This window comes from Notolepis coatsorum (assembly GCF_963971535.1).
Source record: "Notolepis coatsorum genome assembly, chromosome: 8".
NCBI lineage: Eukaryota > Metazoa > Chordata > Actinopteri > Aulopiformes > Paralepididae > Notolepis > Notolepis coatsorum.
Window position 1 is genome coordinate 131,955,669 of NC_140172.1, and position 15,864 is coordinate 131,971,532.

Consider the following 15,864-nt stretch of genomic DNA (forward strand, 5'->3'; position numbering starts at 1 on the left):
CTGCATTTCCTTAACAATTGTTTGTATTGAGCCGTATTGTACCCATTCTGCAATCTGTTAAATAAAGTTTACATCCATTCATTCAGGGCTGTACGTTAACTTTTTTTGCACATAGCACTGGTGCTACAGAGGTTGATAGTTTTGTAGCACAGGCCAAAATCTTGTAGCACAAGTATAAAACGTGTTATATTTGTAACAGTCACAAATGTGCCTATTGTATTTGTGTTATTTAGTTGCAGTGCCATGTTTGGCTGTCATTTAGTATATCGCCATGTGTTATTATTACTATGATACTCTCATATGCTATTTTCAATTAATATCATAAACAACATAAGGAATATTAGCATAATTTTGAGTGGACTGAAGGAATGAGTCAGCGTTAATAGTTTTGCAAATAATTTATTGAAACATAGAAGTGGGGTCGGTTGGGACACACACACACACACACACAATGGGGGACCCTGATGTAAACAAGACAAACGTCTTTCTCTGGTCTGCATCCCCTTAACAATTGTGTGTATTGAGCCGTACTGTACCCATTCTGCAATCTGTTAAATAAAGTTCTCATTCATTCACACACACCGTTTCAACTCACCACCCCCGCATCATATTGTAGTCTAGTCTGTCTTCAAACTTCCACTCCTCTCGAAACTTGTTTATATTTGAATATCATCATTATCTGTCCATCCTCAGTTTACTATAATATACTCCTGTCCTGAGTCCTGACTAGTGACTTCATCGTCTTTCCAAACGCACGCACACACACACAGGGAAGGGGAGAGAGTGCCCCCCCATTTCCCTTTCCACACTGTGTCAGCTGGCTCTGCGCCTCTGATCAGGATTAGCTTGTTAGCTTGCTAACGTTGTAGTGATTGTAATGGTACATAAACGTTAATTTCGGGCGATGTGCGCATAAAGGAATGGCGACGGTGCAAAGCATGTAGATGCATTTGACCCGTTGCGAGAAAGAAAAAACACCACGGACTTATTTCGGGACGTGTAGGCGCACTGCTGTGTTAACGCAGCAGTGCGCACCAACCGACCAACGCGCTGCTCTGCTTGCAGATAAATGCAGAAGCACAAGCACGGATAGGGCGGATACGACTCGTCGAGTTGTCACAAGAGTTTTCAAAATAAGAGTATCATATGCACCTGAACGTTGCTAGCTTTCGGAGCCTAGCTGGAGCTGCGCGTGGGCAGAAATGAGACCCGCTACAGGATTTTCAAAATAAGAGTATCTATATGAACCGAATCCCTATCGCACCAGTGCTACTGAAGTAAATCCATCCATCGCACAGACAGCTGTTGCTGTAGCACGTGCGATATATATGTCGCACTGTACACCCCTGCATTCATTCTGCTAGCATTAACGTTACCAAGCTGCTAGCCACAATACTATACTGTTATAATTAGGGATGCACGATATTGCTTTTTTGACACCGATACCGATAACTTTATGCTCCTCAAGCCGATAGATATTTATTGTATTATACATTTTTTTTTAATGTATATATTTTTTTTGATCAAATTTTTTTTTCTCAACATGAAACAAAACATATCACAATACAATAATACATAAAAAGACTTCCCAGGACAATAACTTAACACCAACTTAAATGTGACCTAACCAGACAACAGAAACAAAAGCCAAGACAACAGTTGTGACTGATAAAGTGACCATATTTATTTTTCCAAATGAAAATTCACAATCCGTCAACAGCTTGTGGTGCATCCAACCTAAGACGCTCGAAGCTTTTTGTTCTTCTTTTTTCAAAGCGGAGCCTTGAAAAAGAGGCTTTGAGTGGACACATCACCACCTCACATCACCACAACGGGTCACCTGCGGCATCACCACCGCCACGGTGTTGGGGGCCCGCGACGACGGCGCGAGCACGCTTGTACCTATTGACGAGTCGTTTGCTAAATTAAAGAAGTTTGACAGAAATGACCCAAGGGCTCAAGCCGCTAGCTTTTAAGCAGTCCTTGGTGGTGCAAATTAACCTGGCTACTACGGAGCAATAAGTGACTGCGTATTCAACCACGGGTTGCATCACAGCCACGAAAGGGGCTAGCTTTGCTTAGCTCCTCGCGTCGTCGTGGGCTTCTAAGTTAACACAATAACACACCGTCGTGGCGGTGGTGATGCCGCAGATGACCCGTCGGGCTGGATGTATTGCAAGTTGTTGCCCTTTTCCCTCCTTATGGAACTTCTGCATTGCATTTATTACAAATAGCAAGCAAACTTTTTCCTCTGAAATTCCAAGTACCGACGCGGCCATCTTTGTTGTTAACGTCCGCGCTGCTTCCAGAAACTTGCGTGGCTACGTCACAGCCAAGAAAGGGAGCGCTGGATTTGTGTAAAACGCCCTGTTCCTAAACCACACGCTGTCAGTCGTACCACAGTACTGACAAAACGGGAGGAGCCTACAGTCAAAACAAACGCACTTCATTCCAATTCACCCACACCACATTTTTTTTTACCAAAAAATATATTATATTATCGGAGCTATTAATAACGTTATCGGGTTTATCGGGATGACGTCATAATTGCTGTTATTACATGGCGTTTTCACATTCGCCGAAATGCTTGCTTGTGATTGGTCAATAGCCCCCCGACTGCGGTCATAGACCGCCGTTTTTTCAATAATGACCGCAGTGCGCAGCTGTTGGCAATCAAGCCCACTGACACACACTGTTTCAGTGCAATTAGACAGTGTTCTGCTGCCGGCGATGACAGGGGGCGGAGCGACGAGCGGAGCCAGAACACAGCGGAGCCAGAAGGCTGCCCGCGATAATAATAATCACTTTATTTGGGCTGACAGAGCCACAGAACAACTGCGATTTGTCAAATGAATTAGGTATATTGTTAGAAAGTTAGCCATGTAATAAGCGGGATAATGTATAGCCTACTCGGTCATTGTCGCAAAATAATTGACCTTCACTACGTTTAAAACACCTCGGCGCGGCGCCTCGGTATTTTAAACTCCGTGTCGGTCAATTATTTTGCGACAATTACCTCGTAGCCATACATTATCCCTTACATAATTATCGTGCATCCCTAGTTATAATGGCTTATTACATGGCGTTTTCACATTCGCCGAAATGCTTGCTTGTGATTGGTCAACAGCCCCCCGACAGCGGTCATTATTTTTCAATAATGACCGCTGTTTTTTCAATAATGACCGCAGTGCGCAGCTGTTGGCAATCAAGCCCACTGACACACACTGTTTCAGTGCAATTCAGTGCTGCCGGCGATGACAGGGGGCGGAGCGACGAGCGGAGCCAGAACACAGCGGAGCCAGAACAGAGGCTGCTGCCCGCGATAATAATAATCACTTTATTTGGGCTGACAGAGCCACAGAACAACTGCGATTTGTCAAATGAATTAGGTATATTGTTAGTAAGTTAGCCATGTAATAAGCGGGATAATGTATAGCTTTACTCTGTCATTGTCGCAAAATAATTGACCTTCACTGACGTTTAAAAACACCTCGCCGAAGCGGCTCGGTATTTTAAACTACGTGTCGGTCAATTATTTTGCGACAATGACGTCGTAGCTATACATTATCCCTTACATATCCCTATCGCGTTAGCATGTAAGCTAACAAAATCGGCGACGATGAGACTAAACTCCGCTCTTGGTGGTCAATTGTGTTGATGTTAGTTTTGTTTCATCAACAAATGAGAGGCAGAACACAGTGAATGTATCAGTTTTATTTATTACACTTCCTTTGCTGAAAAATAAATGCTACATTGGCTAAATGGCTAACGCGAGGCATTTAAAGATGGTAGGGGTGGACGGTATGGTCTAAAATGTATATCACGGTATAATTTGAAGCATAGACGGTAACGGTATATATCACGGTATCAGTGTTTCTGTTAGAATAATTTTTTTTGCCTGATAGGCAGGCTATATAAAGAATGACATCCTCAAGGCATGTAGATTTATAATATTTTAACTTAAAACTAGGCTACTTTTGCGTATAAAGTCATTATATTCCATATAAAATAAGTCCCGAGTCGAGACTCCTGCTCACATTGCAAACAGCGGGGCTGGATTTTGCTAGAAGCATATGTAGCTGCAGAGCCGCAGAGCCAGGGGCTCTTTCAGGTCATTCATTTCAGCCATTGGCAATTCAGCCGTTGGGTGGGGGGGGCGCTGTTTGACGGGCCTGTGACCAGACCTGAAAGAGCCACTGGCTCTGCGGCTCTGCAGCTGCATGCTATTCGCAAATCCACTGCTGCACGCCGTCCTCCCGGCTCCCGCTGCTGCCGTCGTTATCATAACACTACACACATATCGTAATGTTTACAGCAAACTGTAGTTGATCACCAGGTATGTTTTATTAACGTAGAATAATTCATATAAGAAAAACGATAGGGAAATATCTTACCTTTCTCCACTGGTTAAAAATGCCAGGAACTGAAATTGAAACTTGCTGTGCGCCGCGGTGATATGTGTTTATTATGAAATGACAATTGCGTGTTGACACGCCCACTGCGCGAAGCCTCCTAAATAACTTTTTCCAGTTTGCACATATCTATTATCTATGACTAATTCTATCTATTTTTAGGGGCAAATGCGATTGAAATAGTCGCGCTGTGGTTACATGACGTCATTGCTATTTTAGAGCTGCTCTACCGGTTAAACGGTATAGTCAAAATCCATACCATAGAGCAAATTAATACCGTTTATACCGTCCACCTAGGGCTGGGCGATATAACGATAAATATCGCGATATATTTTAATAATCGATATCGAATATCGAAATTAAAAAAAAATCGAAAAATCATTTTTTTTTTTTTTACCTGCAACAGGGCAGTTTTAAAACCAGAGACAGTGGACAGACTTGTCTTTCTTGCCTGCAACTTAAAGTAATGGCTTTGCTTGTCCAAATGACAATACTGACCAAATTCAGATTTCTTTTTCTCTTGTCCATTTATTTTGTTTGCTTTCTAATTTAAAATACATTTTGAAACCGTCTGTACACAGTAGGCTATGTGTGCTAGCAGAACTAGACTCCAGTCACGAGTCACAGTGCACATGTGCGGTGGTTTGTCCACCAAAAAAGCGCCAAAAGATCGAAAATAAACTAGCAGAGCCAGAACTGTTCAACTCCTCTGGAGCCACAGCCAGCAGAGAAGCCGGTTTACTTTAGCTTTTAAACCAGCTGCAGCCTGAGAACTGGAGTGTGAGGGGATGTAACACTAAAGATGGCGGCAATGACAAAGAATTGCTGCAAAATCTGTAGTAAAAAAAAAAAAAAAAAAATTTTAATACTTATAACAATTCGATAATTATCGATATCGAGAAATAAAATAAAATTATCATATCGTTATCGCGATATGATTTTTTTCCATATCGCCCAGCCCTACGTCCACCCCTAAAAGATGGTGGTTTGTTGCTTTTTTGCAGGAAGTGTATTGGCACATTCAATTTTTCTGATTGGTTGAAAATTGCCTTCATGTTCGCCACCTACTGCTTTGGCATTGTACTACATCACTGTGCTCAGGAGGCAAAACAAATGTCTAACTTGCCTGCCATTACGTTGCGTTCTCAAAAGCGAAACTGACCCTGAATACGAAACGAAAATACCCCGTGTGTAACCGCAGCCTCAGTCTGCACTGCAGTTTCGATGACAGAGACGGGCAGAGATGACACCAAATCCATTTAGAATAAGAGACATGAACAGACATGGACCAAGTACTTTGTTGGCAGTGTGCAAATAGAGAAACTCTTCTCCTCATCCACGGGTAAGTGATTATCATCACTTGTATGCAAATGGAGCCTCGGCCAGTCCTTCATACCAGCGGCCATCAGGCTCCACAACAGTGCGCAGGGACGCGTCTATTCTTTCCCCAATACATTTCCAGTTCCGCGTTCGTCTTCTGCGATCTGATTGGCCACTGACGTACGCTAGTTTTGCCCCCCCCCCCCCCCCCGGTATGGGCGTAGAAATAATGCGTGGAGAGCGAGCCTCGCACACACGCACTTTGAAATGAATCCTTCCAGCAAAGTAGGCTTCTATTATTCTAATTACTGTTTTAATGGGTATCACAGTAGTAAGTCCTACTGTAGAACATGACATATTTGATTTGATTTGATTTTATTAGGGATCCCCATTAGCTGGAGCGATAGCAACCAGCTAGTCTTCCTGGGGTCCACACACAAAAACCATCACCATTGCAAAAAAACAAAATTATTAAAAGTCAGTACACACAATGCATAATGAACCTACTGTAACAATTAATATAGCTAAAATTACATTAGTGTAAAACAAAAAACCACTTTACATTGTTAAAAACAATTTAAAAACAATTTAAGATTCTTTTTAAAAGTGAATCTACTGTAAATGCAGTAGAGGTTCCGAGGCAGGCCATTCCACAGAGTTAATGCTCTAAAAATAAAAGATCTCCCCAGAGCGCTGGTTCTAGGACCTGGCAATTCAAGCTGCCCACTACTGGAACCTCTAGTGTAATGCTCGTGCACAGTATTACTAAAAACAATCTGATTATGTATAAAAACAGGAGTCTTACTGCTCATGACCAACTTGAACAGCACAAGTATATTAAAGACAATCTATTTTCAACGTTAAGCCAAGAGGCGCGGGCATGCATACGGCTCACATTAGACCTTAGTGAGCAGCCCAGTACCAACCATGCTGCCCTGTTCTGGACCACCTGGAGCTTCCTGAGGTCACCACTGGCAGCAGATGACCACATCGCAGAGCAATAGTCAAGATGTCGACATAAAACTAAACTTTGCACTGACATAAAAGGGGATATATTATATAATGACAATACATTTTAATCGAATCTCATGTTGAAATCGCTACCTGTTGAGTGGATCACCATGGTGCAATGCAATCACCTCCGAAGGCAGGTAGTGATTTCAAAATGAGATTCGATTCAAATGTATTGTCATTATACAGCACAATACATACATATTATACATACACACCATCCAACCAGAGTGGATAAATTAATTAAACGGAAAAAAAAAAAAAAAAAAAAAATGTTAACCAAGAGTGATTTGAACTTGTGACCATAGGATCCACAGCCAGCAGACGCACGAGGTGAGCTAAGTTGGATGTTAAAAAACTGAGTGACTAATCCATGATTTACACTTGTGCCAATTGCGTTTGTCCCTAATCTTTAGTATTGGCATTAATAAAATCAGATGTCATGCTAATATGTCATGTTCTACAGTAGGACTTACTACTGTGATACCCATTAAAATAGTAATTCGAATAATAGAAGCCTACTTTGCTGGAATGATAATTTCAAAGTGCGTGTATGCGAGGCTCGCTCTCCACGCATTATTTCTACGCCCATAAAGGGGGGGGCAAAACTAGCGTACGTCAGTGGCCAATCAGATCGCAGAAGGCGAACGCGGAACTGGAAATGTATTGGGGAAAGAATAGACGCCGCAGGGACTGCTGCCAGACATCCAACTGCAACTACTAGGAACCTAAAAGGACAATATACTACCGTATGCATACTGCACCTTATGTGAATACTGTATATATCAGTTAGTTAATTATATTGATTCGTTATATTGTTTACACGGCTTGTTTGTACTACCTGTACCTCCCCTCCCCCATACTGCTATGATGCCTGAATTTCGCCAAGGGGATCAATAAAAGGAATATCTTATCTCATCTCTTAGATCAGATTCACAATAGTGTGAACAGCACAAATCAAATGGAATCCGATTAAAAAACAGATCTGAGTTTTATAATGGTCCTGCAGTCTGGTAGGCAGGTATTTATTTAGACAACAAAACATATACAGATCATTACATCACATATTTGCTTTTGTCAAGGATAGGAACGAAAACGATTTACATCGTTGTCCCTGGAAGTCAAGGATTGATTGAAAAGTTTATTAACAGATTGCAGAATGGGTACAGTACAGTACAGCTCAATACATACAATTGTTAAGAGGATGCAGACCTGAGAAAGACTTTCGTCTTGTTTCCATCAGGGTCCCCCATTTTGGTTGGTACATACCATTTTGCCATACCAAAATGGTACATACCATTTTGCTTGGTACATACACATATCATTACAGAAATATTTCACAATCATTACATTTGATAGAAATAATGGCACAATCATTAATACAAACATGCGCATTTGTTGAGACATGTTAAGCTAGCCTTGAGTCTGTATCTCGGAGCACCCTGAGGGGAGGGGGTAACGCAGCGATGGCGGCGTAGAGACAACTGTAAAGCCGCCATCCAGACCGTCAATAGGGGGACAGCTGTCTCCATTCGGGGCTAATGGCGTCCATTCTCCAACCTGGAGAAATTGGCTAGTTGACGTAAGGTGACGCTAACTCGACTCACCATAACGTTCTAACGTTAACACTGTCGTCTTTATTACACTTCCACGGCAACTCGCCTCTTGTTAACGCGAGCGAGATAAATTATTGGCCATTGTAATAGTAGGTAAAGAAACGTCCTCTTAGCTAACGCAGCTAAGCTAACTAACTAGCCTACGGATATCTGAGTCGGTGCAAGCGAGGCAAACGTTAGCTTGGCGTGTCGCTAACACTAGTCGTTGGTTTGTAAGCCGCTCGTAAAGTTAACAGCAAGAAAACTCAAATGATACAAGCCATTCATATTCTCCACGTACATATATTATAATAAAATACAGTATGGAACGTCAAATTACCTCATGCTGAACGTCGTCAAATTATGCTGTTGTTCCTAGGAGAAAAAACGAGGCTGCAGCTGCCTCTCCAGTGACCTCAGTAGCCCCGCCCAGTCCGTGACGTACAAACCATTATTTAATCCTCTTTGGTTGGACGACGTTGCATTGTCAATCGTTGATTGATTGAAAATGTTATTAACAGATTGCAGAATGGGTACAATACAGTACAGCTCAATACACACAATTGTTAAGGGGATGCAGACCAGAGAAATACTTTCATCTTGTTTACATCAGGGTCCCCCATTTTCAATTCATCATACATGACATACAGATAGACAGTACTGCTACATCTATACATTTATGACATACCAGATTTACAAATACAATACTGTTTGTGGTACAAAAATAGTCTAAAAAAGAGAGTATATACATTTGACGAAGAAACTGTACATTGGAGGAGGTTGGTAGGTGGGTGGAGGGGGGGGGGGTAGGTGGGGTGGGGGGGGGACTGTACATTGGAGGTGGTTGGGTGGGTGGGGGGGGGGGTAACTGTACATTGGATTATCGACGAAAACCTTACTTGGTCCCAAGAAGAGGGTCTCGTGTATTATTGGGTTAGGAGTTAGGACATTTACTGTACATTGGAGGGGGTCCAATGGCGCACCAGGCAGCCAAATACGGAAATACACGGCTCGCTCTGAGTACCACTCGTTTTATAAAAATTATTTAAAATGTTTATTAGCAACTCCAAGCTTTCAGACCCCAGCGCGTCGGTGTGTGAAACCCTAATTGTACGCTGGGTACCTTTGAAATTCATATCTGATATATTTTTGACCCACCCCGAGCTCAGAAGCAGTGCTTGGTGGTCCAAACGAGCCTGGTAGCTACATAGCTGAGAGTGACTGCGGATTCAAAAGCCCCTGGCTTGCACATCGCAGTCACGTTAGGGGCTAGTGAAGTGCGTAGTGTCCATTTTTGGACATATGCCCGATGCATAGTCAGTCACACTTAGGGTATTACTTCTACCATGTAGTACCCTGTAGTGCCATGTAGTACCCTGTATTGCCATGTACCCTGTAGTACCATGTATTGCCATGTAGTACCCTGTATTGCCATGTAGTACCCTGTAGTGCCATGTAGTACCATGTAGTACCCTGTAGTACCCTGTATTACCGTGTACTAGTACCCTGTAGTACCATGTAGTATCATGTAGTACCCTGTAGTACCATACTATCATGTAGTACCATGTAGTACCATGTATTACTCTGTATTACCCTGTAGTACCATGTAGTAGTATCATGTAGTACCATGTAGTATCATGTAGTACCCTGTAGTACCATGTAGTACCATGTAGTTATATCGTTTTGTCCGCTATTCTTCTTTGGGCCTTTATTGGCTACTGTTGCCATGGCAACGCAAATTCAAGAAAAGTCCCAATACATTTTCTTATTATGAATCAGCCTGCCAAGTTTCATAGATATGCCCCCTAAGGAAAAATATGCCCCATAGCCCCCACATTTTTAGGGTACCGGTCGAGGGCCTGTTCACGGACACTTCGGTTAACCTTAATTTACAAGGGGGAAATCTATATATATTTTTTTTTTCAAAATTGTAGATAACTTTTGAAATAGCACCAAAATAACATTCTAGAGTTGAAATAGTGGATTTACAGGTATTTCAACAAGTGACCGGTAAAGGGTTAAGATGGAGTTGAAGAAAGACATTTAGCTTCATGGATTTTAGCTTCATGGATGACATTTAGCAAATACAATCATACTGGCCAGCAGCGTAACTATAGTAGGGATATGGACAGATATAGATATAGTGATCTATCTACAGATATGTAAAAAGGATTATATGCAGGTATGTACAGACAGATGTGGATATATACGGTAAGAATAAATGTACATGGTATATACGGTACGGCAGGGCTATTCAACTAAATTGTTCAGGGGGCCACATTGTCAGAAACCCAAGGGGCCAGGGGCCGGCCTGCCACGGCGCCTCCCCGTGCTATGAATATATGTACACTTGACACAACACGCAACCACATTTTCACAACTTTTATTTAAAGGGGAACTATTTTACTATTTCTTTCACTATTTGGGCACTTTTACACAATTCCTGTGGGTTTATGGAACACCTCTGTAATATGTTTTTTTTTAATTCATTGTTTTGTATTTCTAATCAAGTACTCAAAAACACGTTTTGAGCCTGGGCTCCAACCACTGTGGGAACTGTGTGGAAACTCAGCTGATTATCATGCAGCAGTGTCTCTCTGACATCACAAATCAGCACATTTTCAGATGACTCAGTTCAGTGAGGGTGAATATTGTGAGAGGAGAATTGGAAGAATGCGCCAATATGAGAATTAGAGACATAGATCATATTAATATAAGTCCACATAGCTAGTAAACAATGCTAAACACTGAAAAAGGCCATTTATAAGATCCCCTTTAACTACATTGCAAAAGTAGTATACTTTTCAAAAAAAGTGCTTCATTTATGTGCAACAACTGCAACATCTCCTCTTCAACATTTCAATATAAAAATAAAATAAAAAACAAACAAGTGCATGATGTGCATATGAACATTCTAACATCAACACTTGAACAAAAAAACACATTTATAGTGCAGCTGAGCTTATGAAAAAGTGCTTCATGTCTGTGCAACAACAGCAAATCACAGCATCTTATTAGCACTTATTGTCGACTCTTAACTCTCAAACATCAGGGGGGTGGGGGGCAGACAGGCCTAGCCTACATACACACATCTAATGAGAGCGATTGCACTTCTTTGACTGGGCAATGGCAGAGAAAGAGGGTTCATAGGAAGTGAGGGCTACCCGCAAACAGTGATGCAAATGCTCATTTGTCAAGGAGGCATGGTTGCTTGTTTTAATGGCATTCATGTGAGAGAAACTGGATTCACATGTGTATGTTGAGCCAAACATTGTTAGCACAGATATTGCCAGCGTTTTTATTTTGGGGAATGTCTTGACATGAATACACTTTATCCAAAATGTTGTGGTGGATTCATTCTCAAGTGCCTGCTTCAGAGCAGATGATGCTTGCATGTCAATTATTTCAAGTTGCAGGAGACCTTCATCAATGTGAAGTGATGCAAGGAACTCTTGTCCTTTTGTGGAAATAGCAGCTACATTGGCAAATGGGTTGCTCACAAAATGCATCAATTATCTGGACATGTCAAATTCATCAAATCAACTTGCAAAGTTTTCCCTCAATTTATCAATAAAATCTGTCATTAATTGAGTGACTTTTGGCTCAATTGTGCGTGTTAACGTTGACATGAAAAAAAAAGTTTTTTTTTTTTTTTTTTTTTTTTTTTTATCATGTAATCTTTGGCGGGCCGGTCAGAATGGGCCGCCAGTTGAATAGCCCTGCGGTACGGCATTATTGTACATGCCATCATACAGAGTTATATGGGTTATATGCAGAATGCAGGTGTATAAAGTGGGTATATAGAAGGATTATATGGTATATTCAGGCAGATATGGATATATGCGGTAAATATAAATATATAAATGTATATACAGCACTATTGTACATGCCATAATACATATATATGGGTCATATGCAGGTGTATAGTATAGAAGGATTATATGCAGGTATATTCAGATAGCTATGGATATATATGTAAATATAATTAAATATATAAATGCGGTATATACAGCACTATTGCACACCCCAACATTTAAAACAGTGTGTTCATCATATCAACCAAAGGCCTATATAAACACCGTTCCAGCTGCCGTCGGACTATAGCATCAGCCTCGTCTTGTCTGTTCAGGTCCAGTGGATTTAGGATTGATTGATTGATTGATTGATTGATTGATTGATTGATTGATTGATTGATTGATTGATTGAAAACTTTATTAACAGATTGCAGAATGGATACAGTACAGCTCAATGCATACAATTGTTAAGGGGATGCAGTGCAGACCAGAGAAAGACTTTCGTCTTGTTTACATTAGAAAAAAATCTAATCTACGAATTCCAATCTGGCTTCAGAACATCCCACTCCACTGACACATGCCTTCTCTATTTAAACGACCACATCAAACAAGAGGTGGACGCGGGCAAATACTGCGGCATGGTCATGCTGGACCTACAAAAGGCCTTCGACACTGTCAATCACACCATTCTGATTGACAAGCTAAAAGCAATTGGTTTTGATAGTCTATCAGTGAGCTGGATGCAATCCTACCTGGAGGGGAGAGAGCAGATGGTGGAGGTAAACGGTACCCTATCCCCCCCCCTCACAGTAAACTGTGGTGTTCCACAAGGAAGCATACTAGGTCCGCTACTGTTCCTAATTTATGCAAATGACATGTCGTCAGCTTGTGACTGCAACTTGTTCCTGTTTGCGGACGACTCAGCCCTGCTGGTCTCTGACAAGAACAAATTACAGGTTGAAAAAACCCTCAGCTCAGAACTAAGCAAAATCTGCATATGGCTCGCTGATAACAAACTATCATTACACATGGGCAAAACAGAGTCCATTCTCTTCGGTTCAAATAACAAACTCAGCAAGACCGACGGCTTCTCAGTTACAGTGGGTGACAATACTGTCACAAGGAAAGAAGATATTACCTACCTGGGTTCCATCCTAGAGGCAAATCTTTCCTGTGACAAAATGGCATCCAATGTAATAAAAAAAGTCAACCAACGAACTCGTTTCTTGTACCGGATCTCCTCACTGGTAAACAAGAATACCCTGAAGACTCTAGCAGGAGCACTCATTCAAGGGTACTACGACTATGCTTGCACCTCATGGTACCAAAGCACCTCAAAGGCGCTAAAAACAAAATTACAAACATCTCAAAACAAACTGGTCAGACTACTGCTTGACCTTACTCCTAGAACCCACCTCACCCCTGCCCACTTTGACAACCTAGGATGGCTTAGAGTAGACGACAGAGTACAGCAACTTGCAATGGGCCTGGTCTACAAGATACACTACACGACCAAGGTACCCATGTACATGACTAAATACTTCCCAAAGGTCAGTGAATACCACGATCACAACACCAGAGGGAGCTCCACAAATCATGTTAAACCCAGATTCGGCTCAAACAAGGGACTAAACACGTTTCGCAATTATGCCACATCAATGTGGAACGCCCTACCCAAAGCTGTAAAGGAATGTGAATCACTACCCACTTTCAAAAACACTCTCAAAAAACACCTAAGGGAGACTGCAACTCGAAACTGGCCCCTGTAAATGTCCGAACACAACCCCCGCCAATGTACAGTAAATTACCAAGTATGGTCTTGTCAATAATCCAATGTACAGTGTTGTTTGTACAGTTGTACAGTGTCCCCCACCCACCCCTCCTACCCACCCCCCACCCCCCCCCCCCACCCAACCACCTCCAATGTACAGTCCCCACCCACCCCTCCTACCCAACCCCCCCCCCCCCACTCCTACCCAACCCCCCCCCCCCCCACCCCCCCCCCCCCCCACTCCTACCCACCCCCCCCCCCCCCAACCACCTCCAATGTACAGTCCCACCCCCACCTACCCAATCCAATGTACAGTTTCTACGCCTAATGTATATACTCTTTTCTTTCTGGACTCTTTTTGTATCACAAATACAGTACTGTAATTGCAAATCTGGTATGTCATAAATGTATAGATGTAGCAGTACTGTCTATCTGTATGTCATGTATGTCATATATGTTACGATGAATTGGAAATGGGGGACCCTGGTGTAAACAAGACGAAAGTCTTTCTCTGGTCTGCATCCCCTTAACAATTGTATGTATTGAGCTGTACTGCACTGTACCCATTCTGCAATCTGTTAATAAAGTTTTCATTCATTCATTCATTCACATCAGGGTCCCCCATTTTCAATTCATCATAACATTTATGACATACACGACATATACGATAGATAGGCTACTGCTACATCTATACATTTATGACATACCAGATTTGCAAATAATACAGTACTGTTTCTTTGTGATACAAAAAGAGTCGTAGACTCAAATCTAAGTCGTGTGCCGCCATGTGGACACTTGGGTTGTTACCGTGACGCGGGAGACCGGTGCGTCTCGGTCAGGGTTGGGATGGAACGCCTGCCATAATCTCCCCGGTGTCCTCTCCTCCCGGTCCGTCCCCCATGTGATTACCCCCTCCCACTGTGCTGCCGTCTCTGGTCCTCCAGAGTGGACGGTCGGGAGCCGGGATTAAACATGGCGCTCTCTCATGTGCTGCAGTGTTGCCACCGGGCTCTGTCTTGGGTTCCTGTCATCTTCATAAACCTGGTTATTGGATGGTCATACTATGCTTATGTTGTGGAGCTCTGTGTCTGTAAGTAGACCCCCCGCGTGGATTTGCTTTAAAAGTCGCGCTCGTCGCTCACACCGTGGAGCGGTTTGAGTTCATAAATGAGCGATATTAAGTTATTATTAAGTAAGGTATTTTATTTTTTATATAATATTTATATATATTCATACAGGACACATATTGTATGCAGCCTTTAATCACTTGATAATTTAGCGTTTTGTAGCAGATTTTACTTAATGAGATATCATGGGTTGGACAGTCAGAAGAATGACACGGGTTCTGATAAATAACAAATATTAGGAGTGATTTTAGTTTGATTCGGAATTGACCTTGTTTTCAAAGAAGTTATATATCTACAAATACAAGTCAGGTGTTCTGAAGCCTATCTGATGAAATGCACTTTGAAGTGATGAAATTAAAGCACATGTAGTTATCATCACAGTATATCCCCCTCAACGACTTACAGAAGACAGACAGCACCGCTTGTATTAGAAGTGGGTCAGATGTTGTCTTTCACATTTATTGATCAGCTCGTGATCATTAGCCCTATAGAAACGCCCGTTGATCACCAACGTGACGAGGATCAATAATAAACAGTTGTTTAGATTAGAATGTGCTCCGTGTGAATCTCGTGAGAAAGCACTATGCAGAACTTAGTTTCAACGGAATTCGACCATACAGTATATTATGACAAGTCGCGACATGTCAGAATGAATCCCTTCATTCATTGTGTTTTCTATGGCTGTATATGGAATACACACGCAATACCATAGAATACGATGTCAGAAATCACGAGAGAGTCAGACCACTAGAAGTATCTCTCGAGTTCAAGTTTCTTTAATAGTTGTCATACAGAAGTACAGAATACTTTCATACAAAATGCTTCTTACTGTTA

At 42.0% G+C, this 15,864-nt stretch overlaps 2 protein-coding genes across 2 annotated transcripts in view; one reads left to right on the forward strand and one right to left on the reverse strand.

The window, feature by feature from the left end:
* Window positions 1-8,747, reverse strand: part of LOC311233064 (uncharacterized protein) — a 30,736-nt gene extending 21,989 nt beyond the window's left edge. The window contains exon 1 of the mRNA XM_084319931.1: window positions 8,679-8,747. Coding sequence (XP_084176057.1) covers window positions 8,679-8,683 — 5 coding nt within the window. The 5' untranslated portion in view covers window positions 8,684-8,747. The remainder of the gene's footprint in view (window positions 1-8,678) is intronic.
* Window positions 8,748-14,861: 6,114 nt separating this feature from the next.
* Window positions 14,862-15,864, forward strand: part of LOC311233576 (palmitoyltransferase ZDHHC20-B-like) — a gene marked incomplete at its 3' end in the record, with an annotated part of 36,402 nt that continues 35,399 nt past the window's right edge. Inside the window, exon 1 of the mRNA XM_084320543.1 lies at window positions 14,862-14,993. Coding sequence (XP_084176669.1) covers window positions 14,876-14,993 — 118 coding nt within the window. The 5' untranslated portion in view covers window positions 14,862-14,875. The remainder of the gene's footprint in view (window positions 14,994-15,864) is intronic.